Below are 25,278 nucleotides of genomic sequence, written 5' to 3'. Positions count from 1 at the left end.
CGCTTCGTCACAGTGGGCCATTATTGGCTCAGTGATGGCGGTGGTCAGAAACAGAAACACAACTACAATAAATGCCCTCCGCCCGTGAAACCAAGATGCCCATTAACATGCCATTTTGGTTTTCCATCTTATGCGTGACAGCTTGTTTAGAGGACGGTAGTGCTGCTTCGTCCATTGGCCCGTTTGCTCGTCGGCTCATTGGCTCATTGACGTATCACCATGTTAACGGCCGTTTTTATACACACGCTAAAAGGGTGTTGGCAAACTCTTTCTTCAGTTCTTCGGCATGTTTGCTTTTGTTTATTTTTTGTTTGAGAGCAGAGGGTTTCAAGCAAAAAGTTTACTAGGCGTACGTGAGCTTATTAATCACCACTGTTATGGTGTAATTCTGCTCATCTTGCCCAGACCTAACCCTCTTCTCTAAAGAACACTGGCACATTACTCACACTACACGGCACTTTACTTTGGCACAGAAGCGAGCCACAAATATCTCCTCGTTTATTTCTATTATTTATCATGTCAAGGAAAAGATATGGTGCAAATCATTCACCCCGTCCTCCCAAAAAAAGAGGGAGAGAATCTGTCAATAAAAGAGCCAGCTGCAATGGTATTTGAAGTTGGCGCGAAAAGTTACACTCACCAGATGGTTCACATATGCATGCGCCACTTGTCTGCTGAATACCTTTTTGACAAGTCAAGTCTGCAAACTGATAAATAAACAGGTCTCACTGCCTTGCAAAAAAGAAATGACTCACGCTCTGTAGATGTGACAGTGTTTTACATTTCCATGTTAACTGACGTGGAAAGAATCACTGTTTAAAAAATGAGTTTTGCATCTTTGTCCCGGCAGGAGAACGCCAGACTTGGAGCCAATTACAATGAAGCAGCACAGCGCGGAGAGTTGCTTGAGTGAACAACCAAAAACCCTTTCATCCTGATGCCACAAAAAAGAACTGTCGCTGCCTCTCTGTAGGAGAGCTTTGATTTGGCAGCTAGATAGACCATCACCTTTTTCTAACATTTCAGCATACACAGAACTTTCTATAAAGACACACTAAAGGATAATAACTGAAAAACTTCAAGAAATTGATTTTTTGTTGTTGGGAAGTAGAGAACTGTACGTATAAATAATGGGCTTATGATGGGGAGTAAAAGGGCATGTGAGGACATGCTGTATGTTTACTGTATAGTATGTGTAGACCAGATGTAACATTTTAAAAACAGTCCCTCTGATATATGCCACAATTACAATCTGAGTCCATAATCATAGTTTGGTCAGGATGATCTATAATTTGGGGTTATAGACATCTATTTGGCAGCATCCGTGTAAATTAGATAATCCATAACATAATTTCCCAAGGGCAAGTTAATGCATGGATGTACTGTCAGACCACGGGAATAAGCACAGGCATATTTTAATGATGACCATATTGGGGGACGTTCTTGCCAAAGAACAAGAGATGCTTGAGTATGTGGATAACATTTCTCTCATCAATCCATAAACAACACATTCGTCTCCCAGAAAGTTTGACCCAAAAAGCACTGTCTGTCCAGAGTGGTTGGCAAGTGCTGCAGAGACGCAGGCCACAGAGTCAACCGCAATGGAGGTTTCACTACAGTGTCTGTACCCCAGAGCAAGCTACTTTAACTTTGCTCTATAATGAAAGCGTATGAAAAACAACCCTAAGAGAGAGAGAGAGAGAATGAATGGCTCCCTATGTCAATGCGAAAGAACGAAGAAAAGAAAAAAACACACTCTCTCTCTCATACAGACACACAGACACAGAGAGAGAGACACAGGGTGTGTGGAGAGCCGGACAGAATTCTGAACAACGAAAACAAACAATGGCCTGCGGAGCTAATCTAAGCTAAATGGTACGCCTAAGCCTCTTTAATATGAAAACTTTCCCTCACGGTTTCCAGTTTCTGCTTCTCAAACCCCAGCGCTTCAAAACCCCCCATTGGTGGTGGTTCCGTTCCAGGGAGAGGAGAGGAGCGAGGGATGAGGAAGATGAGGAGAGAAGAGGAGGAGCGAGGGAAGAGGAAGATGAGGAGGAGGACGGGGGGAGGCTTGGCCAGTTGGGTTGGGTTGTGGCGGCTTGTCACTGAGGCCTCCCTCTGTGAGGAGTGGACAGGCTATTATTCACAATCAGGGGCCAGCGGCAAGTGCCTGGAGGACAAGTCTGAGGCTGGTAACGAGAAGCACATGTGCTCCTCGGCCTCCTTCCTTTGCTCATCTGCCTGGCTGCGTCCGTCCGTCTGTCTTTCTCCCGCTCTCTCCTTGTCATTTGTTTCTTTTCTCTTCTCTTCCCTTTTTTCCCCCTTTCCAGTCTTCTCTTCCCTTCACTTTATCTTCCTGTGGCCCTCACTCCATCTCCCATTTCCCTCCCTTTTTCTTCCCCTTCTCGCACTCTCCTTTCTTTCCCTCGCCTCTCTCTCCCCTTACCTTGTTTCCCCTTCCTTTGCCGATGAGGCCAAGCCGAGACGGGTCTGTTCGGCAGTGACAGCAAAGCGTTCGTGTCTCCCGTCCAAGAGCACAGCTGCATGCGTTTGTCTCCAGGCCTCGGCACAGCCTTTTTTACACCGAGGTTTTCTGCTCCACGGCTCCCAGCTACATTACAATTAATCCCATTAGATTGGCACGAACGCTTCGCCATGACTAACAAATTGGGCTGTGTGTCAGCATCTCTATTGTTCATCACTTGCAGGTAATGAAATTGCCGCCTGGGCTATAATCAAATAACTACAAAAACGGAGGCCCTGTTTTGTGTCCCATGGACTGAGGTAAGTTTTGGTGACAGGAAAGCCTGCGGTTACCAAATTTGTTCTGGGGGGGGGGGGGTCCTTTGCTGCCGCGGGCTGCTTCAGCAACTGAGACCAAACATTACTTTTCACTTTTTCAGCAATCTGTCAAACTGCTGATGACGGGATGCCCAGTTAGCTCAGGCTTTTACAAGGCCTGATGCAGGCCAAAGGGTGACTCATCTGTCAGAAGGCCGCTGATAAAAGACTTTTTCCGGAGGCATCAACAAGGTGGATTTCATCCATTCAATTACTCAATTATAAACAAGGAGTTATGTGATGTGTGCATTATCTCACGTGCTGACTCACTCAGAGCAACAAATCAAAGTCACAGGTATGGGCCAAAAAGACATCTAAACTATGTGATCCCCACAACAGCCCTGTGGACCCACACCCATAATGGTGACAGAGCGGAGAGGACGAATTACCTAAATGTTACTGGCAGCCTTAAGATCCATCAGTCAAGAAGGACCACTGCGAAAACACTCCACCTACGCTTTGAAGTGCATCACGTATGCACTTTAACAACCCTTCTGCCACGCTTGAGAAAGCACGGCTATCGGGGACCCGCCGGTCAGTGCAAACCAAACACAGACTTCATCGTTTACTTCATCGGGGCAGCCTGTGCAACATATTTTCCCCTGTTTTGTCGACGTGAGTCACTCTTGACTAATTCTGCGGAATACCGACAGTGACCTCACCTGACCTCTTCTCCGCTGAAATGAACCTGCCGCTCATTACTCTCCCCCTTTGTGTATTGGGTGGAGCTGTGGAAACATTTATATTTGTACACCATTGGGCTTGACATATTATTGAGGTCTGGTGGCCGTCTGAACGGTGTCTGCTTCCTCTCCGATGCATAATCTCATTTTCACCACAAAGACCCAAAAGGCTGTGAGACTGGGCAAGTGCTGCTCTTGACTAAAATGCACTTGAGCGCTCGCGGCCAAAGTCAACTTCCACGGAGAACGGTGGTTTTGGGACATAAGTCTGTTCGCAAGTCTCACTTGGGGAGAGGAATCTGGAGCGTGCTCCACTGCAGAGTTTCACGGTGAGCAAGGCCAAATCTTATCAGGCCCCGTTACATTTACTTTAAGCCTTATCTTCCTGAACACATAGGGGCCTAGATGGGATCTGTACAGCTTTGGGAAATTAAATAATGGTCAAGTGCCGCTAATGCTTTGGTGCAACAAGTACTGCATGAGAAAGAGAGAGAGAGAGAGAGAGAGAGAGAGAGAGAGAGAGACAGAGAGTGGTGGTGTATGTGTGTGTGTGTGTGTGTGAAGGGGGGGTTATTTACTGTACAACCCCAGCAAGTGCTGAAGTTTCCAGTTATTGTATGGTCAACGGTACAATAACACCAATCAGGGCAGTGGTGCCATTGTTTATGCAGTTCTGATGTACTGATTGTTTGCACTGTGTCCTCATCACTCAAAGAGTTCACAGAGTGAGGTGAGCAGATGCTTTTCCCCCCCCTTCTTCGATAGAAATACACGCATTGCTCCCCAAAACAGGACTTTCCGGTCCAAAAAAGCTGTGAGATGAACCAGATACTGGAAAAATGAGAAGATGCATGAGATAGCTCACTGGAGTAGGTTACTATTACTGTAGTAGCCTGGCAAACTTTCCCAGTGCTTGTCGTCCAAAAGTGCTTATATGTAAGCTCTTAGGGGAACAGCTGTGATACAAGTAACTCCCATATCCCCTCCGACGAAATTCCCATAAGTTGCAACACTATACACTTTGTGATACATGATTTGTAAACAGACAGATTTTTGGATGTGATGTTGAATGCTAATGTTTCAGACTTCTTGGAGTGCATACCTGGCTTAGGCGGCTTCCCACCGGCTCCTACGTAGACACCATAATAAATTGTGAAAGTTAGAATTTTTATCGATATGTAGTTTCCTTGTCATCACTATCCACCTACTTCATCCATTTTAATAACAAAGCCTGCCAAACAGCTGTCAAAAAGCGTGTGATCGAGCACACCATAGTACAAGGCACGCTAAACTTGATCTTCAAGTTCAAATCTAAGTCTCTTGAGTTTAACGGGAAAGACTTGCCACCTGCTCCGAGTCCTCCCGCTCCGACGCCACCTGGAGCCAGGCCACCGGCACCCCCGTATCCTGTTGGACGGCACGGCAGGTGTGAGCGAGCCTTTTGCTCATCATTAGCCCATCATTAAAAGTCTGACATCGTCCGCTAACACCTCGCTAAGACTAATGAAGACGTACTGGATGCGTGTAAGTGAACCCAGGTGTGGAGGTTTTACAAGACAAGAGGAAACTGTTTGACACAAACAGCACTTAATGACTGGTATAAAGTTTCAGACAAAACGATAAGGCAAAAAGGTAATTGCAGCAGATCTGGCTTAATAAAAACTTGCCTGGTTTGGGAGGTTTGCCACCAGCTCCTGTTTAAAAGGGAAAGGACTGTAAGTACAACACATGCATCGTGTGTAGTGTTTTAACAAATTCACAAGCTGTCATAATTCTTTAAGGCATTTAGCTGCTGTTATTAGCAAGTTTATTAAACTCATATTTGGTTGCAGTACCTGCTCCGAGTCCTCCAGCTCCCAAACCTCCAGTGCCGACTCCTCCTGGTCCAACACCACCAAGATTACCATAGCCTGAAACAAAACAGCAGAGGATGTTATAACATGCCACTGCTCTCACATCTAAAACAATAAATTCAATTTATGTCAAATGCTTTGAATTCACAGTCACACCAACACAGAGCTATACATGACGTGTTTACTGTAACATGCAAGAACTCTAGGAGCTGCAATGTTATTGGACCTTACCTGGTTTAGGAGGCTTTCCACCTGGGTAGGGAAATACAATAACTGGTTAGCTTTTTGAATGAGATGTTGTGCAATGTTTCTGAGACAGAGCATTTTTACATATCTAAAACCTACTATGTCTTTTTGGCACTTGTGTTAACGGCTTAGATAGATAGATAGATAGATAGATAGATAGATACTTTATTGATCCCCAAGGGGAAATTCAAGAAAGGGGAATTCTTTTGTATGAAAGAATTTTGAAGCATTAAACAATTTCTAATATTATAAGTGTAACTACCATATAAAATGCTAAAATACAGTATCCTGACAATCTCTTTTAAACTTTGGACAGAAATGTATCTGTCCATCAAACATCCTTCTTTGCTGTCTAATTTGGCCAAATCAAATATAAAACTGTATGAAAATATAATGGGGCACAGATTAGGGCTTAAAGTAGAATGGCTACTTAGGAAGGAAATTTCATGAAAATGATGAAATGATAGCTCCGTACAGACAAAACAATGACTTCGAAATCACTTTTATCTGTGACAAAATATTTTTCTATTCCATCTAACAAAACACTAATGGTTCATTTTTGGATTACATTAAATTGAGGATAAATCCCTTGGAAAACATGGAGCCCTTTATATTCCCATAGAGTAACACAGACATGTCAGGTGTGGTTTAAAACTATGGCTTATATTGTCTCTGCTGTATCCAAGGTTACAGGTCAAAAGAGGACTGATGAGTTTGAAATTACAGTAGAATGTTTTCCCACTGACGTCAAAGCAAATGAAGTTAAAGAAAGATTATTCATTGTAATCGCATCGGTCATCTTAAATCATTACAGCCCGCTCAGATGTCCAGTCTTATTACACGATGGGAGAGCACGATAACATGTGGAAAAAGGAGACGGTCCCAGAATCCTTCAAAGGCCTCCAAAATCTCGGGATATGTCCCTGGAAAGCCGATTCCCACCGCTGAGATCGGAACACAACGCAACACAAACCACGTGCAGACATGTGTAATGACACGTCTAGGCCTCACCTGCTCCTAGCCCGCCTCCCGCAACTCCACCTGGAACCAAGCCGCCGGCTCCCCCGTACCCTATAAAGGAGGGTAAACCATGACTAAGCATGCGTCTGCCACCTTTGTTCGAATGCCATTTCAGTGCCGTCACCACCATGATGTCATTTTGACACCTTTCAATTGTTAGCAACATTAAATGATCGTTGAGGTGTTAGCCCATGCCTTGGTAATTAATTAGCAGAGCTCAAAGTGACAAGGTGCAATCTGACTCTTTTCCCAGCTCTTACCTGGTTTTGGGGGTTTTCCACCGGCTCCTGCTTACAAAGAGACAAAGGAGCAACACTGAATACAACACACGGACAGTTACACCGTTGAACTTGTCTGCATACTTTTACACATTTGTCATACAGTGTGCAGAAAACATTTTGAAGTGACAGTGATTAAGTTCCAGTCCACCTGCTCCAAGTCCTCCGGCCCCTAAGCCTGCTCCTCCCACACCGCCTGGCACCAGGCCGCCTGGTCCCCCGTAGCCTGATGGAGAGGACCACATTTACAAGTCACTGGAGTAGCAGATATCAGGAAATGGCTTTGGTTTAGCTTAACCTGCCTGTGACATTTACAAGAGAGTGTATAGTAGTGCAGAAATGTTCTCTTCAATCGTTATTGACTTCGCAGAACTTACCTGTGCCTTTTGCACCGGCTCCTGTTTGAAAAGAAAAGTACATTGTTTATGTGATGCAAGGAAACCATTCAGTAGGGTTAGGAATACCAATATAATCAAACTGAAAACAGTCTACCTTTAACAAAACCTGTCATACAATTCATATAGAGTATATTCTCTCTTATACTATACACACATCACAAAGGAAATATGCATTCTGTGAGAGTTCATGCTGTTCTCGTGTACTATGTACCTGCTCCAAGTCCGCCAGCTCCTAAGCCTCCATATCCTGGTAAGGAATGCAACAAATCATCTTCAACATAATCATCATCATCATCATCATCATCATGCAAACACTTTTGTTTTCAGTCCTTAAATGGCTAAGGAGGTTTTCCTCCAGCTCCTCCTGGTTTAGAAAATCACAAAGGCGTCCAGAGGTAGATTTATATTTAAATAAATATTCCACTCTACCCTTTCATTGCATTACACTCAATGAACACTCTCCATAGACATGACTGTGATGAAACGGCCTCCTACCTAAACCGCCACCTGGACCCAGGCCACCAACACCACCATAGCCTGATGGAGAAGCAATGATGTAATGACCTCCATCATTTGTTCATTGTCTCATATGCATGGACATAATTAAGGTATTAAGCAAGTAATATTTACAGAACTCGAGTATGGGGTGGGTAAGAAAATACAATTCAACCATCATCATTACCATTTTACTAACATTCCAATGTATGTTTAAACCCACATATTCTGAAAGGAATTCGTGGTTCAACAAATTAGGTCTGTATAAACTATGAATTTATTTCAAAGCTCTTACCTGGTTTAGGAGGCTTTCCACCAGCTCCTGATTAAAAATAGCAAAATGTTTGATCATGAACAATGAATTATCAAAAATTTCAACATTTTGATTGGGCTTAGACCAACAATTAGTCTAATTAGTAAATAGCAATGAAACCTATTTCCTATGTGTATTTCAAACAGCATATTCATAATATTGACGTTTTGGCTTGATAAATCTGCCAGCAATGGCAATGTAAAGCACTGCTAGGCCTCCCACCTGCCCCAAGTCCGCCAGCTCCTAAGCCTGCTCCTCCTGGGCCAACACCGCCAAGATTACCATAGCCTGATGGAGAGGAAGAACACCACCATCATCATCATCATCATCATAATCATCAACACCATTGTTTTCATACACAATATCATTCCATAATACAAATCAGCTACGCCCATGCCTCTATGGACAAGAGAATTTTAGGACTTTTGTGTTCAGAATGTGTGAAAATGTTCCATCCACAAAAGTTTGAGAGGTTAGTAATGTGTCATTGTTGTTGATACATCTACAGCACTTACCTGGTTTTGGAGGCTTTCCACCAGCTCCTAATTTAAAAATAGCAAAACGTTTGATTATGGACCATGAACTATATCATTTCAACAACATTTTGATAGACCAGCAATTAGTCTGATTAGCAATGAAATCTTTTCCTTGTGTGTATTTCAAACAGCACATTCATAATATTGACGTTTTGGCTTGATAAATCTGCCAGCAATGGCAATGTAAAGCACTGCTAGGTCTCCCACCTGCCCCAAGTCCGCCAGCTCCTAAGCCTGCTCCTCCTGGGCCAACACCGCCAAGATTACCATAGCCTGATGGAGAGGAAGAACACCACCATCATCATCATCATCATCATCATCATCACCATCATCAACTTTTCCATATACAACATAATTTCACAATATGAATCAGCTTCGCCCATGCCTGTGTGGACAAGGGAATTTAAGGACTTTTGTGCTGAGAAATAAAAATGTGTGAAAACATCCATACATCCATAAACTGAGAGGTGAGTGCATGTTATTGCTGTCGCTAAATCTATACTAACCTGGTTTAGGCGGCTTTCCACCAGCTCCTGTGTAAAAGTAGCAAACTCATGCTTAATAGTATGTTTCATAAAGTCAAAGTTGTTAAAGTAGTAATTATTTAAAATAGTGAAAAATACTTTCATAATGAACCATGAATTATCAAACATTTCAACAACATTTTGATTGGGCTTATACTAGCAATTAGGCTGATTAGCAACTAGCAATGAAACCTTTTCCCTGTGTGTATTCCAGCATTTTCATAATATTGACGTTTTGGCTTGATAAATCTGCCAGCAATGGCAATGTAAAGCACTGCTTGGCCTCCCACCTGCCCCAAGTCCGCCAGCTCCTAAGCCTGCTCCTCCTGGGCCAACACCGCCAAGATTACCATAGCCTGATGGAGAGGAAGAACACCACCATCATCATCATCATCATCATCATCATCATCATCATCAACCTTTACATATACAATATCATTTCATAATAGAAATGTGCTATGCCCATGCCTGTGTAGGCAAGGGATTTGTGGTACTTTTGTGTTGAGAAATGTGAAAAAAGTGTGAAACTGTTCCATACATAAAGGGTGAGGTTGGTACGTGTCATTGTTGTTGATACATCTACAGCACTTACCTGGTTTAGGAGGCTTTCCACCAGCTCCTGATTAAAAATGGCAAAAACACTTTAATAATAAACCATGAATTATCAAACATTTCAACATTTTGATTGGGCTTAGACCAGCAATTAGTCTGATTAACAACTAGCAATGAAATCTTTTCCCTGTGTGTATTCCAAACAGCACATTCATAATATTGACGTTTTGGCTTGATAAATCTGCCAGCAATGGCAATGTAAAGCACTGCTTGGCCTCCCACCTGCCCCAAGTCCGCCAGCTCCTAAGCCTGCTCCTCCTGGGCCAACACCGCCAAGATTACCATAGCCTGATGGAGAGGAAGAACACCACCATCATCATCATCATCATCATCATCATCAACTTTTCAACATACAGTATCATTTCATAAAAATCCGCTCTCCCCAACGCCCATGCCAGTGTGGGCAAAGGAATTTCAGGACATTTGTGTTGAGAAATAAAAATGTGTGAAAACATCCATACATCAACATACACAATTGTGAGAGGTGGGTGCATGTTATTGCTGTTGCTACATCTATACTAACCTGGTTTAGGCGGCTTTCCACCAGTACCTGCTTAAAAGTAGCAAACTGATGCTTAAGTGTGTTTCATAAAGTCAGACTTGTACTAAAAATAGTCATTATTGAATATTGAACTCTTATTATTCATTATAGATACATGAAAATAACTGTAGCATCGGTATGCTTTTATCAGGATGTTTTTATGACTAGACAGATGAATATCTACCAGAAAAATGAATAAACAAACAAATCTCAAACTCACCAGCTCCAAATCCTCCGACTCCTCGTCCAGGAACCAGGCCGCCAGTACCGCCATACCCTGATGGAGAACATAACATCTCTGATGGAGAACATAATGTCCCTGATGGAGAACATAACATCTCTGATGGAGAACATAACATCTCTCATGGAGAACATAACACCTCTGAAGCACGTCGTATACCAGTACACCAGTACTCAGGGCAAACAGCTGAGCAAAGATGATAATTCCTAACTACCTGTATCACAACAATGGGTGGGGCTGTGCATGGTTCTGACTTCTACTTGGGATATAAAGGAACAATCTAATCTTCCACATATGTCTGTAGCTTTATTTATTTATTTGGTTTCAACCCTTGGCCTTGAATAGACTCAATCCTTGTCTACTTGTATTTCCTCAGTGCCTAGTGCCTATCTAGCCCAATATAACTGCTTGCCAGCAATCTGGGCATACCTGGTTTAGGAGGCTTTGCACCAGCTCCTGTTAAAGGACATTACAAATGAATCACACATTGCTTAACAAATGTCCATAGCATGGTCATAAAACTCAAGTAAGAGCACAAAAATGACTCCTGAGTCAATTCTGAAATTTCAGATGACAGTGAACTCAGTTTACTTGATCTACTTATTAAAAGATAAGTGCAATCTTCGATGACTTCATCCACCTCTGGCAACCAGATGCTGCTGCACAAGACATCATCTTAACCATGATGATATAAGGGTGTTATCACAGCAGTGGTCCACACAGCTATTATCTAGGACCTCCATCTATTCGGCAAGCAGTGAGTACTGTAAGCATGGCCAGGCCACCAACCGACCTCCGTATCCTCCAGGTACTAATCCTCCAGCTCCTCCGCCTGGCACCAGGCCTCCTGCTCCACCATATGCTGATGAAGAGAAAAGCATGATTATGGTCTTTTATCATTCTCATTAGGCCTCCTTAAAACAGCTCTCATTTTCACAAAGTGATATGTGTCGCATGTGCAAGAATGGAATGGCCAACACCTAGATGGACAATGGGTTTAACAAGAGTAAAAGCTAAAGTACTTAATGACTGGGTTTACTGTTGTAGCACATTGTAAACTGACTTAATGGTGGACAAAGTACTGGCTTTTTATTGCTACCAGAACTGATACGAGTGCCATTGTTGTCTATTTCTGGATTGTATCAAGCACAAAGGCACAAAGAGCTGTATGAGCATGCCATGAATGTATGCTGCCATTTGGAGATAAGTAGCAAGGCCAAATATAACAGCCACTCTGCTTTTAATATCTTAACACAAGTGGATTTAGATAGACATGTCTCGAGTTGCCTCTGGGCAAGGCTTTGGAGATGCTGGGGTAAGAGGTAGGAAAACCAGGTCAAATAAACAGTATAACGTCTTGCAGCAGGAAATGTAAAATGTATTGTAATACTGTTGCCGTGATTGTATTGGATATTAATATTTTTCTCCCCAGATATTTTCCAGTGCCTCTAAACCATCAGTGAGTAACAAATCGTGTTAGTCCATAACAGTTATGTCTACAGTTGTGTCAACATGTCCACAAGTAGTAGGCCTGAGTAAGCCCAACACAAAGCCATCACTTAAAAATATTCTGCTATAATTTCTGATCAGGCGTAGGCCTACTGACAAATTTTACTGTACTGTTCCATCTGCGTGGCTGTTTAGTGTTTCGCTCATGAGGTGATCTCTTTGAAGATGTCTGCAGCGGTGCAATGCATTGGCTGAAATACTTCATGTTAATCGAATCTAAACAATTAGACCTTGCAGCACAGCCCATATAACCTCAAGTGTGATGAAATCACTTATAATTGCCTAATTTTTCTTTCTGTAAAATTGTATGATCCATTCTGCAACATGGCTGCCAAATAAAGACTAACACTCTGTTCCAATCTGCATACAGTAATTCTGTACTGTACTTACAATACCTTATTTGAGTGCATAAGTGCATTCACACTGATATTAATGGCGACACTTAGTATGCTTTAGGTAACCGGATGGTGTACTCATAACGGTCATAAATTTCAGTGTGGAATGCTGAACACTTTTCTTCCTCAGCGGTTGTCATCTTGGCTACGTAGTGGAAGTGGAGAGCAATTTTCAAACTCATGATAATGGCATTTGAGGAAGTTGGAGTAGCAGAGGTGGAAAACGTATTTTACAGATGTATAAGCAAGTTATTATAACATTAAACTGTTAACGTTTAACAAAGTACAAAGTTTGCCGCTATCAAATAGAAGACAACCATAACATTATGTTTAAATATTGCGATCGTCATTTCTGCTATGGGCACAGAGTTGGTGTTTGATTTGACACAACACTACCCTGATGAAATGTACGCACTACGCGAGTAAGTACGTAGGGCACACATCACGCTGCATTAACATGAAGTATACTGATTGGAACAGAGTGTAAAGCATTTTAATAAACAAGGCAACACTTAAAGATTTGAACTCATAAACCAAACAGATGACACTTGCCTGGGCTTATCCTTTTTTTCACATTTTAATCACCATTAAATCACATCAACGGAAAAATTGAGTGCCTTATTGGTTTACTATCTTGTAAATAAAAATTGAAGCCATGTAGACTTACCAGGTTTCGCTGGTTTGTATCCCCCTGCTCCTACAGTATACACATAAAAACATACAGTTAAATGTCAGACATATGAAAATGTGTACAAGAGAGATTTATGCCCTTCAGCCAGTAGCAGTTAACATCTTACTTCAGCTGTCCCAAGTGCATGCTCCCTGTAGCTCAGCTTAGATCATCTAGACTGTGTCGTGTCAGGGAATGGCTGACTGGAGTAATTACTTCCACTGGCCAACATAGGGCTGAGCCGGCTCTAAATCTTCTCAGGAGCAGGACCCTTCAAAGTGAGGCAATGCTCGACCTTCATGTTGCTCTTCACAGGGATTTACGGCCCGTGATGTTAAAAAAAAAAAGGATGGATATGGCTTATCCAGATGTACCATCGACCGACGCAGAGCATTAGATTAGCATAGAGCAGAGGTGTAAGGCCTGTTTCCACAAAATCTGTGACAGTGAACATGATGGATTTGTTTCAGGCAATATACTTTTAATTCTGGTCGAAGCAGACCATTGCATCTGACTGACAAGCTGTAAATTCATGATAGATGTCGTCCATCTTTAACTGAATTCCCCATTCCCTGTTTCTTTCCGCAGGGAAAGATTCGGTTGGAATAGAAATGTGAGAACAGTTTAGATTACACTGTCCAACTTGTGTGTATTTTGCAATGCTGTCTGACTGATCCTTGTAAGCATGGCATTAAGAATTATAATTACATGTTGTTTTTACATTCATTCGCAGCAACATAATAGGTTTGGTCAGAGAGGGTTTTGTAATGTTGTGAGCACAGCATAAGAACCAACAATTATGATAATTGCCTTTCTTCCATAAATATTTATACTCAGTACAGTGAAAACTATCTCCACATGTTCTTATTTATCCTGATAATTTGTCCTTGAGACATTCTGAAATGAGTTATACCTGGGTAAGCACCAGCACCTGGTCCGGCACCTCCTCCGACACCTCCTGCTGGGACATACACACCTGAAAAAAAAAAAACACAGACATATTGCGATACTTTTAGTTTTTTTCTCTTTTTCATTTCATGCTTACTTCAAAATTGTGTACATTGTATAACACTCTTAGGTTTGTCTAAAAGGTTAGGGAAATAGACAGTGCCTCCCAAGTCCTAGCAGGTCAACTTGTTTTACAGAGATGTAATCTTGTAATGATTGTAATGTAATGTTTATAAAAATCTACACAAAGACCTGCAGTGAACATGCATCTGTTGCCTGCAAGACTCCTAACGACCCTATGAGTTCAGACATCAGTTATAAAGTCACCGTGCGTTTGTAGGTGGAAACCTGGTTTGTGTCACAGGGCCCTGTTGTTGCATGAGAGCGGCCCTCACGATGATGGAGATCATATTTAATGGGCTTTACATGTGTTTGGAGGCCAATTAATGTAGACCACATGTCCACGACTCTCGAGTGTTTATTAGGGGGGCTGTGTGGCATGCACACTGCTGCACCACTCTGTCTCCTCAGTTTAGGCAATGCATACAACCTAAGGGGAATTACAGAGAATTACTGTATGTTCTTTCGCTAGACCAAAACCATTTACACTTTCATTGTCAGTGAGATGGTGCAATCAATGTCTTTTACAGGTAATCCGATGCTGAATTACCCTTTACACTGAAGGCATGAAATCTTTCCATCAAGTCCTCTTGCACGATGCTTAATGAGACAATTGAGCAAGCAAGCCTTCAAATCCAATTAAAGTGGAGGGGAGAAGCAGTACTGTATGGCTGCAAGAGAATCTGGTCTCGTTTTACAGTTTGACTCCGATTACAGATCAGTGCTGGCACCAGGTCAAGCGAATGAGGCGATGAACAAATGGAACAAAGTGCGTTAATGAGCTTGCACATACATGTACAGTATTTCTGGTGGAAAGTTAAGCATAAACTGTGAAAAATGCTGCCTTAAGCAGACCAAGGAGGGCCTGAGCATCAGGCCAGCATTCGTGTTTTGAGAGAGAGGTTGAGGGAGGACATGTTTCAGCATGGTTTTATTTGTGCTCGAAATCCTAAAATCATGCACAAAATTTGATTAGATGGCGTCGAAAATATTTAGTCTATCCAGTCTGTTTTTGTTTAAGAAAAACAATATTTTCAACCCAAAAGACGATGCCAGTAGGGATCTGCATATTAAAACAGAACGCTTGGTATGGTGCTCTGCTCTTTATTTTCACAATGCACTTTTACAAGGGAATATAGAGACCTTTTCCATTGAACATTTATTTGAAATACTGTGGCAGACATATCGTCCGAATAATAAATGATCTCATATTCAAACTGATAGATCTTCACAAAGGATGCCTTCAAACTGGTTTTAACAGGGACAATAGGGGAGTTGGAACAGTCTAGAACGCGATCAGATTTCCAACCCTTTGGCCTTGTGGAATTAGCGTCTTGGCTTGACTGTGAGAACTCTCAAGCCTGACACTTCCAACAAAGCTGTCTCAGGATTGCAACATACCCAAGAACGAATCCACTGACTGCACGGCACAAGTGTGAAGTTCTCAGCATTTCACGAGCTACTAAGAAAATCCCTCCGGAGATCTGACCACAACATCAGTGCCTATCAAGTGTCTCCGAACAAGTGTCTGGTTATCGTCTTGGCTCACAGCAATCAGCAATTACTGAACAGATTAAGACCTGTATCACAGAGATTTACAGAGTATTTCTCAAAACAATGTCTACAGTCTTGGAGGGCAGAAGGGTTGCTGGGCCCAGCCTTCAGGATGGGCAGCGCTGGTGCTTGGTCCAGCGAGCTAACGTGATTGTTCTCCATGGAGAAAGCCAGACCCTTATCTCAGAATCAAAGGGAGGATTTCCTGACTCAGAGTTCAGAGAGAGTGCAGGAGGTTCAGTCCCATGGTCTGATCCTGCTGTCCTCGATGCCCTCGAATCGATGCCATGCAACACTGTGTCTGTTTCTCTCAGGTTTTATTCACGTCTGTACGAATAACACTTCCTAACTGGCTCAAACAACAAACATACCTACTTTCAAAGTTATGCAGCTTTTTAATTTATGTTCCTTGTGAATGCCTCAGAATTACTGTTTATTTGGGAAACATTTTTGATCTCCAAGCTGAAGAGCACCAGAGGAATACACCTCTTACCCAAGCAGCACTCCTAGTAACTCGTTTGTGGACTTATGCAAGGTTATTTTGAGAAAACAGAAAAATGAGGCACTCCAAGATGGTCTTTGCTCACACAGTCATTAATATAGATGTGAAACCTGTGTTTCATCTTTTAACTAAAGTGTACATTTACTGTATAGCCTGGGCTAGTGCATTTACATATTCACTGGACATTTATCCAACAAAATGCTATGTGCACATTGCTAATGCTGCATTAGAAGACTTTGATTCGCCATAATGGACCGTTTCGGAAACCTTCCTGGGTCCATCATGGTGAATAATTCACTGTCATGGTGAGTAATCAGTCATGCCATAAGGAGCCGTGAGGTTGGGTGGCCCACCCTCATCAGAGGTTTCATACTTCCAACCACCACACAGGCCACCCCATGAAAGACAGACGACGCTGTCAGCTGAGGCACTGTCAGCTAGCTTGATCACATGTGGCTCTCTACTGTAAGCATATGGCTCTGAAGTGGGTTTTGTGGTGCACAAAATGATTATTCTTGTTGTAGTCAGTTAGCATTAGGCCTGTTAACAAGCTAGGCTTGTTACTCACAGTCAATGTCACAAGCCACTTAGCATCTGTCACACCAGTTTTCTTCATTGTTGTTACTTATTCCAACTATCTTTAAGGTCTTTAGAGACCTTACTTGAACATGTCTGGTATTTCAATCTTCAAGTACCGATCAAACATTCAAGTATAACAAATTAAGTATAACTTCTCTGCCCATTTCATGCCAGTGTTGATTATATGTGAATGCTCGTAAACTAGGTCACCAGCTTTTGAATTTGAAATGCCATTCACTCCCCTTTCCAAATGTAGAGGCTTATGATCTCAAGCAATGTAACCCTTCTTAGTGTCATTGTATTCCACCATCTCCGTTCAGATGAGGTGCCATTTTTAGAAGTAAGATGATGTTGAATAATGCACATAAATGCACAATTCAGAAAAGTCCAGTTAGGCCAACATATAATATAATAAAATGTACTATATGCTTATGTCATGAGAACAGGCGTCATGAGAAGCAATCTCATTAGGCCCATATTTCAGAATATTTCCTTAGAATAGAGACATTCGGTCATGATTTATGAACTGTCACATAATTAAAGGCTTTTGGGTGACTGCATGGGCAAACATATGTTATATATTTGATTTACAGAGCACTCTTTGATCTGCCAAGTCCTGATCTAATCAGTCTGGTTTAAACTGTTCTGAAATGAAATTATTATGAAATTACATCAGTTATGAGCATCTGGATTAACTTCAGTAAACACTGAAATGCTTAAAAATCTGATTAAGATATAGGTGGAATGTTATGGTTTTTTTGGTGATACAGTACACAATTCAGGTGTCAAACAGTATATTGCACAGTTAATTGCTGTGAGACTCACTAAATATAATGCATATGTCCAAACAAGCAGTGGCCAGGGCCCAGCAGTGCTAGCAAGAAAAATTAGTCCTTTTTCCTACATTCTCTAAAGTGGATTTTCTACCCTCATAAAACATGGTGTTGTGGTGCTAAATAAAATGGCCAAAACGATTTATCTGAATCCAAAAACAAAACATAAAACAGGCCTCTTCAGGGAACAAATGGTTCTCTTGAAGAGGTGACAAACAAAAAGCCTAATTTGTTTTCTATGCTAGGTCACTATCTCAGACTGCTGACAAGATCTGGATGGTGGCCCTTGCATTCTCCCTCAGAGATCATGTGGCGTCTGGGGTGGGGGGTTCTGGCACAGTGTGTGCCCCCACAACAAAACAAAAAGGGGAAGATCAAGGAGAAAAGAGAGAATAAGTAGAAAGCAGAGTGAAAAGAAGTGAATCTCAGCGATATCTGAATTCAGGCTCTGCGCCCTCCAGCACAAGTGCCTGACACATCTGTGGTGCAGAGAGCACAAATGTGCGGCATGCAAAGTCAAATAAACACACGACAGACACAGGCGGCAGTGATTTAAGGAAGAGGTGGGATTCTGATCTCATCTGAATGGTCTGGGCTTCGCCTTTGAACGTCTTGGCTGACTTTCACCTGCCAGGAATGACAAAGTAAAGAGCAGAATTAGGAAAAAAGCTTCCCAGGGGGGAAGACATTGGCCAAAGCCATGCATTCCTGCACCTCAGGGCTTAGAGGTGGAATCTGATGTTGTAAATTTTCAAGTGATGAACTGCAAAATTCCCAGACCACCCCTGGAAAAAAAAAAGAATCCCACGTCACATGTTCTCTCTGAGGCCGTCATCAACCACTACTCCTGTCCTGTCCCCACCAACCCCTCATTTCTTTCACTTGCTAAAGTTTTGAAATTCTGTCAAACCAAAATTCTGAGGCTGCTTCAGTGGCTTAAAGTACTGTGGAATCCCTCGAATGAGGTTGCATACCAAATGGGGCGAAAAAATGACACCCCCTTGTATATTCTTATTTGGAGAACAGCCAAATACCAGTCTCACACATCCACATTATCTTGTGCGTCTCATTTTCAACCAAAAATGGAAAAGTATCTTGCTATGTTATATTCCTTTGTTAAGTGTTTTTTCTTCAATGGCACAAGGTGCATTTTAGACTCTGCTAAGATGAGTTTTTGAGACTAACCAACGTGGTCATCTGGACAACTTTCAGATGTTTGCAGGATTATCCAAAACTCCCGTTACAATCTGGTGTTTACTGGATAGGAGGTCGCACAGACGCTCTGCACTGATCCCTTCCTAACCACAGACAGAATGCATGACTGCTCTTCCCACACCACATAAGGGTCTCATAAGACTCGCACTGATTTCTTGACTCCATCACAAAAGATGATTGATGAGGCATCTTCTAGCTAATAATTGGATAAGACAGAGAGATGACAAGTTTCATTTTTTGGTTAAAACCATGCATACAGTATGTTGGAAAAAAGAGGAACTGTAGCTTCCCAGCTTGAGTAGAGGAAACTCTACCCCACTAGCCCGGTTTGCTTTCTGCCAAGTGGTCTTATGTTACAACAATGCTTTCAATTGAAGGCCAAGTAGAATTCAACTCATATTTCCCTCCGAGTTGAAAATGGCTCACAACAATTTGACGTTACCAACTCCTACAATACAATACAATACAATTCAATACAATACAATACACTGACTAAACAACAGCAGTACCACACTTGTAGTTGACTATTTAGGTTGACTGAAAAAGTAATAAATAGAAGATTTATGTTTTACCCAATATAGCTTAAGTCACACTGGATGGCCTCCATTACCAGGTGATCTAATTTATTGAACTAAAGTTAAAGCAAATAGGGTTACCGACAATCCCATGACAAACTTATTGTACTTATTTATTTAAAGTAAGCCTGTTCTCTGAAAGACAAGATAAGTACATCTTCATAGTTTCAGAGTGATGGTTTTGTTGCCGTCCTACCTTCAATAAGACTGTGGACATGACGAGAACAAACCTGATGTCAAATAAAATGGAAATGCCATGAAAACATAATCTGGTGGAGCTGCATTACCCAATAGCACTTTATGATTACCATAAAACAAACATTGACGAGCTTCTCCAAATGCCTCACAGATGTAACATTTTGTAGGAGGGTAGATTTACTGGGCTCAGTCCATGGTCGTGCAGACTGAGGTTCATTGTAGACCTGGGAGATGAGACAGTATAGTGGTTATGCGAAAAAGGAAGGGGAAAAACACCCTTCAGTGACCATCTCTGTGAACTGTCCAGTGTCCATGTAATTTCGCAGGATCTGGGCCTACTCTGGGGAATTCGCAGCATGCTCAGACAAGTTGGAACAAATCATCTGGTTTAAGTGTACCCCGTTGTCAAACCATTGGCAGAGAGCACCAGAGTTAAAATGACTTCTCCTTCTATGATATTAGTCACGGATATAAAACAAACAGGAAACTCGCACTTTATATTTCATCTTTGTCAAAGAGCCTATTTTGATCTGGCAGGGTGAAGAACAAAACTGTTCCACATTTATGAGAGCCTAGTTTGATGTATGGAGATCCCATCCTTATGAAGAGAGTTGATCTCATCCTAATTCTGAAAGTCCTAAACATGCGTGCATAAAGTACCCTCCTCACACCTCATTTGTTTCTCACACATGCATACAAAAGTCACTCTAAACATGATACATCTCCATCTCTCTTTTCCGTTCAGTCCACTTATTCCAAAGTCTGCTCTTGGTGCTTGCCACACTCAGAGCGCCTGGACTAGCCCAGCTGATAGTAAAGCGTTTTTCCGTCAGTGCTTACATGTGTTATGATGGAGCATTTTCTATAGACTCAATGCAGCGTTCCTTATGTTTAGCTCAAGTGATTTCCCTGGGGTCTCATTTTGTTCTGTCATGACTTCAGGGTTGCGTGTTGTGAAAGAAAGCATGTTTTCAATGCGGGACGAAGATATACTGTAGCTGCCTGGATGACAGGCCTGTTAACATAGGCCTCACAGTGATTACGACAAGTAATAAATTAATACTGCAAAACGAAACTGCTTATCGACAACAGTACTCCAATGCTGTTCCTTGCCAACAAGCCAGGAGTCCATAGCAAAGTGGTGTTGAGAGTTGAGGTCACCATATAACGGTTTATGCTGGCCTGGTTTTTCAAGAGCTCTTAAGGCAAGCAGAATGAACTAATGGGTTGAACCTTGTCTCAGGATAGATAGCTCTATTCTCCCACTAATACAAATTCATAGTCGGCAGTGTGCTTTTTTCAGGCTTTTCAGAAACAGTATTATGAAGATAAGAATAAGTTGCATGCATTTCCACACTGTTCGGGAAGCTCTGAAATGCTCAAGAACAAGACGTGCATGTGCATGTAGGCTACCGCAGGGTTAATTTGTGCAGTTTGTACAGCCGCAACGTGCCGGGCGCGTCTGCTGCTTTTGAAGCTTCCTTTGCCGGTAAACCACGAGACGAGACGTGTCACATTAATTTTTCTTGTGGCTCTGCCAGCACTGGCAAGCCAAACCATACAAAATCATCAGGGCCCTGAAAAAAGGCCATTGCACCAACACAGCACCAAAATAATGACTTCTGGACCGAGAGTGGATCAGAGCAATTTATCATCACCTCACATCCCTTCACATCAGAGGTGCACCATCTCATCCATGATTTCACCCGCCTTCAACTTCAGCCAGGGACATGTGAGTGAGTGATGGGGAGAACTGATGGATTAAAAAATGCTTCTGAAGTTTTGGGCAGAGCACTGAAGCTGACCCCTTAGCTCTACCTTCGGTACTGTGCAAACATTCACCCCTAAGTTCTTATGAGACTTCCATGGAAGCCAGCTCAAGGCGTTTTCTTTTTTGAAACCTTTTCTTGTTGGCCTTCCACTTTCGAGTCGTTTATGTCCACTATCAACAAAGCAATCACTCCACCTCCATTACAGTTGTGTTATGTCCTTGAAGCTGTAAGCTATGAGTAATACACAGTACAGCCTATTATTGAAAAAAAAGTTATGTTAGTAGATCAAATGTTGGCATGTATTCAGAAAAGACTGATTACCCTGGAATTATCCATGTGACATAGTTTAGAGTGATACATTGCAGAATGTAGGTATAAGAATGCTAACAAAACAGCATATAATTATACTAACCCCTTAGGGTTTTTCTGACTATGGACGGTGGGAAGTGTCAGATTATGACATTGTCAAAGTTGGTTCTCTTTTAGACACTGGGGACATTTTTCTTTACTTCACTGAAATGCATTGGCTTCACGCTCCCTCCACTCTCAATTGCTACATAAATAATGCGTTAACTCCCAGCTGCCCTGTCTTTCGAGATTTACTGCAACTTGATCACAGCAAACTTCCTTTCCATTTTGTCTGACGGATGCTCGTACAGTACAATGCATTGAAATCACCCCCTTAGCAGACAACAACAGAGAATGATGACATCCAAGGAGAAAAAAACACTATTTCTGTCCAGCTATGACTACATTAGCCTTCACTGATCTGTTTCACTCTTACAGAGAAAAACAAGCCGAAGTTCCACAGCTCTCAACCATATTCCCTTGGACACCAGCAGCGATATTTTTTATGGCTGTAGGTCTTAATGGGGATGGTTTGATGATATTGGCATGAAGTAGTGATTGGCCCTAATTCGCAGCTGCAATAAAACTGGTCCTCTTGCCACATGAAACCAAATTTAACACCTTTGGAAAAAATGTCTGAAGGATCAAAGGCAGTTTAAGCCAATATTGATGTTCACAACAGAGAGAGGATGTTGTTAAGTCTGTATGGAGCTGCCCAGAGAGTTTCTCTACAATGGAACTGAACAACTGCAGTTGTACCACCCTCGCATGTAAGGACAAACATATGAATAGGAAAAAATGAAAATCAGGATACGAAATCCAGCTTAATGTATGTCTCCACATTTAGCAGGTGCTTCACAGATGAGCATAGTTTATATATAGCTTTGATAACATCTGCTGCGGAGATGTGGAAACTACAATGCATAGGTTGCTGCAAACGTATCCTACAGTATTAAAAGAAAATATATGCACAGTAGCTTTAAAATGCATTCCGTTAACACATGCAACACAGACGAGACAGCATTGAAATATATATGTGAGACAACAGCTTGAAAATAGATACACTAATAATGAGTGCCACAGAAATTATTCAGAGCAAGTAAATAAATCACTGAGAGGCTGGCTTTGTGTTTAAGCCAGCAGCAGACCTTTGCATGCTTTCCAGTTGAAGCTAAACAACTCTGCAAGTCCCGTCCAAGAAACAGCACTGGAAGACTGGAAACTCACGACTTTGGAGTGGATAATGCTGTTTACTCTCTAACTCTCTGCAGCTCTGCTCTCATTCAGAGTTTCTGCCTCAGTTCCAAAACACAAAACAAAAGCAACAAAAAAAAAGCAAAACAAAAAAACAAAACAATGAATGATGGTAATAAAAAGTACGGTAAGGGAACTAGGCATCCGAAACAACTCGAACACACACAAGAGGAGGCTGCCAAAGCTGTCAATTCAACAGCCGTCGGTACGCTCAAAGCTGCAGCGTTGTCCACTGGGGAGTTTATTATGGGTTATTCTGCATGATGAAACTGACAGGGAAAAGGCGCCAGCTGTAGACTCATTGATGCAATGTGTACGAGAGCTGTGCGCCTGCAACAATGAAGTCACTCTCAAGCTTTTTGAGAACAGCTCAGGATATTGAGATTCAAAGTAAGGGCTATTGACAGATCATCTTATGTTGCATAATGGCAGTGTATTTTGTGACATGGCTGTTACATAAAATTACTGGGTTTCTAAGTGTATAATAATAAAACTAGAATTTGATGTCAAATAACCTTATAACTACACTTATACTAAAATAACGAGTGGGTATTGTGGATGGATTAAGTTTAAATCCCTTAAATGAAGATCTTCAATAATTGTGCAGTATCAGGGTTACCTCTTGAATTTCCCCTGGGGATCAATAAAGTATCTATCTATCTATCTATCTATCTATCTATCTATCTATCTATCTATCTATCTATCTCAACATGAAAGACTTGCAAGACTTAGATTCAGTAGTAATGCATCATATTGGCACACATCCTTCCAAATGTAGCACACGGTATGTTGTCCTGGACCCACAGTACCAGTACTGACAGAGATTTTTTACAAACTGTGATGTGAAGCTTCTCAGAACTAACTAAAGTACTAAAAATACTTGTAGCAAATATTTGTATTAATTTTATTGCTCCTGGGTAATGCACTAGTTTAAATGATGGCATGTTGGTAATAAAGCACACTACAATATACAGACTACAATGATGCACGGTCCCAAGTCTTAATTTAAAGTTAAACTAATTTTGCATCCCATTGAACTCTCCTCTGTGTTTATTTAATGTTTCTCCGCGGTCTGGACTGTGCTCACTGCATGCATTTCATCAGGTAAAATGACTAGGGGTAAAATGTAACTTTGCACTTTAAAAAGCCAATAAACTAAAAGCAGTGATAGCTTTTAGAAAACACTGAATGTATAAGCCTGAAGAGAGCTGCACCTGTTGCCAGGGTATGTGGTGCGGTTCTATAGAGAGCCATAAACCTAAAACTGTACACCTACCTCCTTGAAGGGAAGGTTGAAGCAGAGCGAGGAGGAGGAATCCGAGAAGGAGTGATACAACCTTGCTGTTAGCCATCTCACTCCAAAATGCCCCAGCCCTGTCCAAATCAGCTGGTTTTATTCTCCACAAGCTAATTACCACTTCATAAAGTACTCAAAGTTTTGAAAAAAAGCAAAAGATACTGGACACGACGTAATTAAGAAAGGGCAAAGACTTTCAGTTCAATGGATCATTTCACTTTTTTCTCTCCTATGTCTGGTGTTGCTGTTTTTATTCTGGACACTCCTGCCAACAATGCAGGCTGCTGCCAGAGAGAGGGAGTGAGAGAAAGAGAGAGAGAGAGAGAGAGAGAGAGAGAGAGACAGAGAGAGACAGAGAGAGAGAAGGGGAGTGAGAGAAAGAGTGCAAGAGGGAGAGAGAGAAAGAGGGAGAAGGAGAGGGAGAGACCTCTCTCTTTCCCACCCACTTGTCTGAAATGAATTTTACTGTCTGCCAAACATTTGCATGGATTTTAAGAGGACTTATCTTTCAAGTGAAAAGAGGGGAGCAGAAACTAAAGGCAATCTTGTTTTAATTATTTGCCTTATCCTTAGAGGACAGCTTTGTTTGGGACGTAAAGCCTCTCTCTGGGAATAGGACACAGCGTATGGACGAAAGTCACTCACAAAAGCATTATATTCTTTACGTAGCTGCTGACAAACAGAGGGAGAGCAGCATCAGCAGAAAAGACTAACAGACCAGCTGTGGAGAGACTGGAAATAGTGCTGCCCACTTTGGACAGAGAGAGAGAGGGAGAGGTGAAGGGAGACACAGAGAGACAGATAGAGGAGAGAGGAGGAAAGAGAGAGGGGGGTGGGGGGTGAGGGGGTCTCTGGCAGGGCAGTGAGAAACCCTCTCAGGGGAGAAGGCTCCGTGACAGAGGTCTGTCTGTTAGCACGTCTCTGTCAG

The 25,278-nt window shown here is 42.0% G+C and overlaps 1 protein-coding gene across 3 annotated transcripts; it reads right to left on the bottom strand.

The window, feature by feature from the left end:
- Positions 1-5,089: 5,089 nt before the first annotated feature.
- Positions 5,090-24,570, bottom strand: LOC143121202 (uncharacterized). Of its 3 annotated transcripts, XM_076281590.1 has the most exons (23): positions 24,330-24,570; positions 14,069-14,131; positions 13,153-13,182; positions 11,375-11,443; positions 10,561-10,617; positions 10,323-10,349; positions 10,022-10,087; positions 9,780-9,806; positions 9,478-9,543; positions 9,170-9,196; positions 8,871-8,936; positions 8,643-8,669; positions 8,350-8,415; positions 8,110-8,136; positions 7,815-7,856; positions 7,531-7,566; positions 7,299-7,319; positions 7,073-7,147; positions 6,904-6,930; positions 6,635-6,694; positions 5,609-5,629; positions 5,360-5,434; positions 5,090-5,218 (listed from the first exon to the last, which is right to left on the bottom strand). In XM_076281590.1, the coding sequence occupies exons 1-23, from the start codon at positions 24,403-24,405 to the stop codon at positions 5,112-5,114; spliced, it is 1,158 nt and encodes a 385-aa protein (XP_076137705.1). In that variant the 5' UTR covers positions 24,406-24,570; the 3' UTR covers positions 5,090-5,111. The 3 variants fall into 3 exon arrangements, with proteins under 3 accessions (XP_076137705.1, XP_076137706.1, XP_076137707.1); XM_076281591.1 differs by lacking the exon at positions 9,780-9,806; XM_076281592.1 differs by lacking the exon at positions 10,323-10,349.
- Between the last annotated feature and the right edge of the window lie 708 nt (positions 24,571-25,278).

This window comes from Alosa pseudoharengus, unplaced genomic scaffold (assembly GCF_046254945.1).
Source record: "Alosa pseudoharengus isolate Yale_2024_CS ecotype anadromous, Long Island Sound unplaced genomic scaffold, YU_APseudo_1.1 YU_APseudo_1.1_scf_13, whole genome shotgun sequence".
Classification (NCBI taxonomy): domain Eukaryota; kingdom Metazoa; phylum Chordata; class Actinopteri; order Clupeiformes; family Clupeidae; genus Alosa; species Alosa pseudoharengus.
Note: the sequence above shows the minus strand (reverse complement) of the source record. Positions and strands in the feature narration are given on the sequence as shown.

What these genes read in the sequence shown, in the direction of transcription:
- LOC143121202 (XM_076281590.1), bottom strand. Translation starts at nt 24,405, where the DNA reads ATGGCTAACAGCAAGGTTGTATCACTCCTTCTCGGATTCCTCCTCCTC. An exon ending in TCAACCTTCCCTTCAAGGAG is followed by an intron (nt 14,132 to 24,329) that starts GTAGGTGTACAG and finishes TTTTTTTTTCAG; the next exon opens with GTGTGTATGTCCCAGCAGGA. An exon ending in ATACAAACCAGCGAAACCTG is followed by an intron (nt 11,444 to 13,152) that starts GTAAGTCTACAT and finishes TCTCTTCATCAG; the next exon opens with CATATGGTGGAGCAGGAGGC.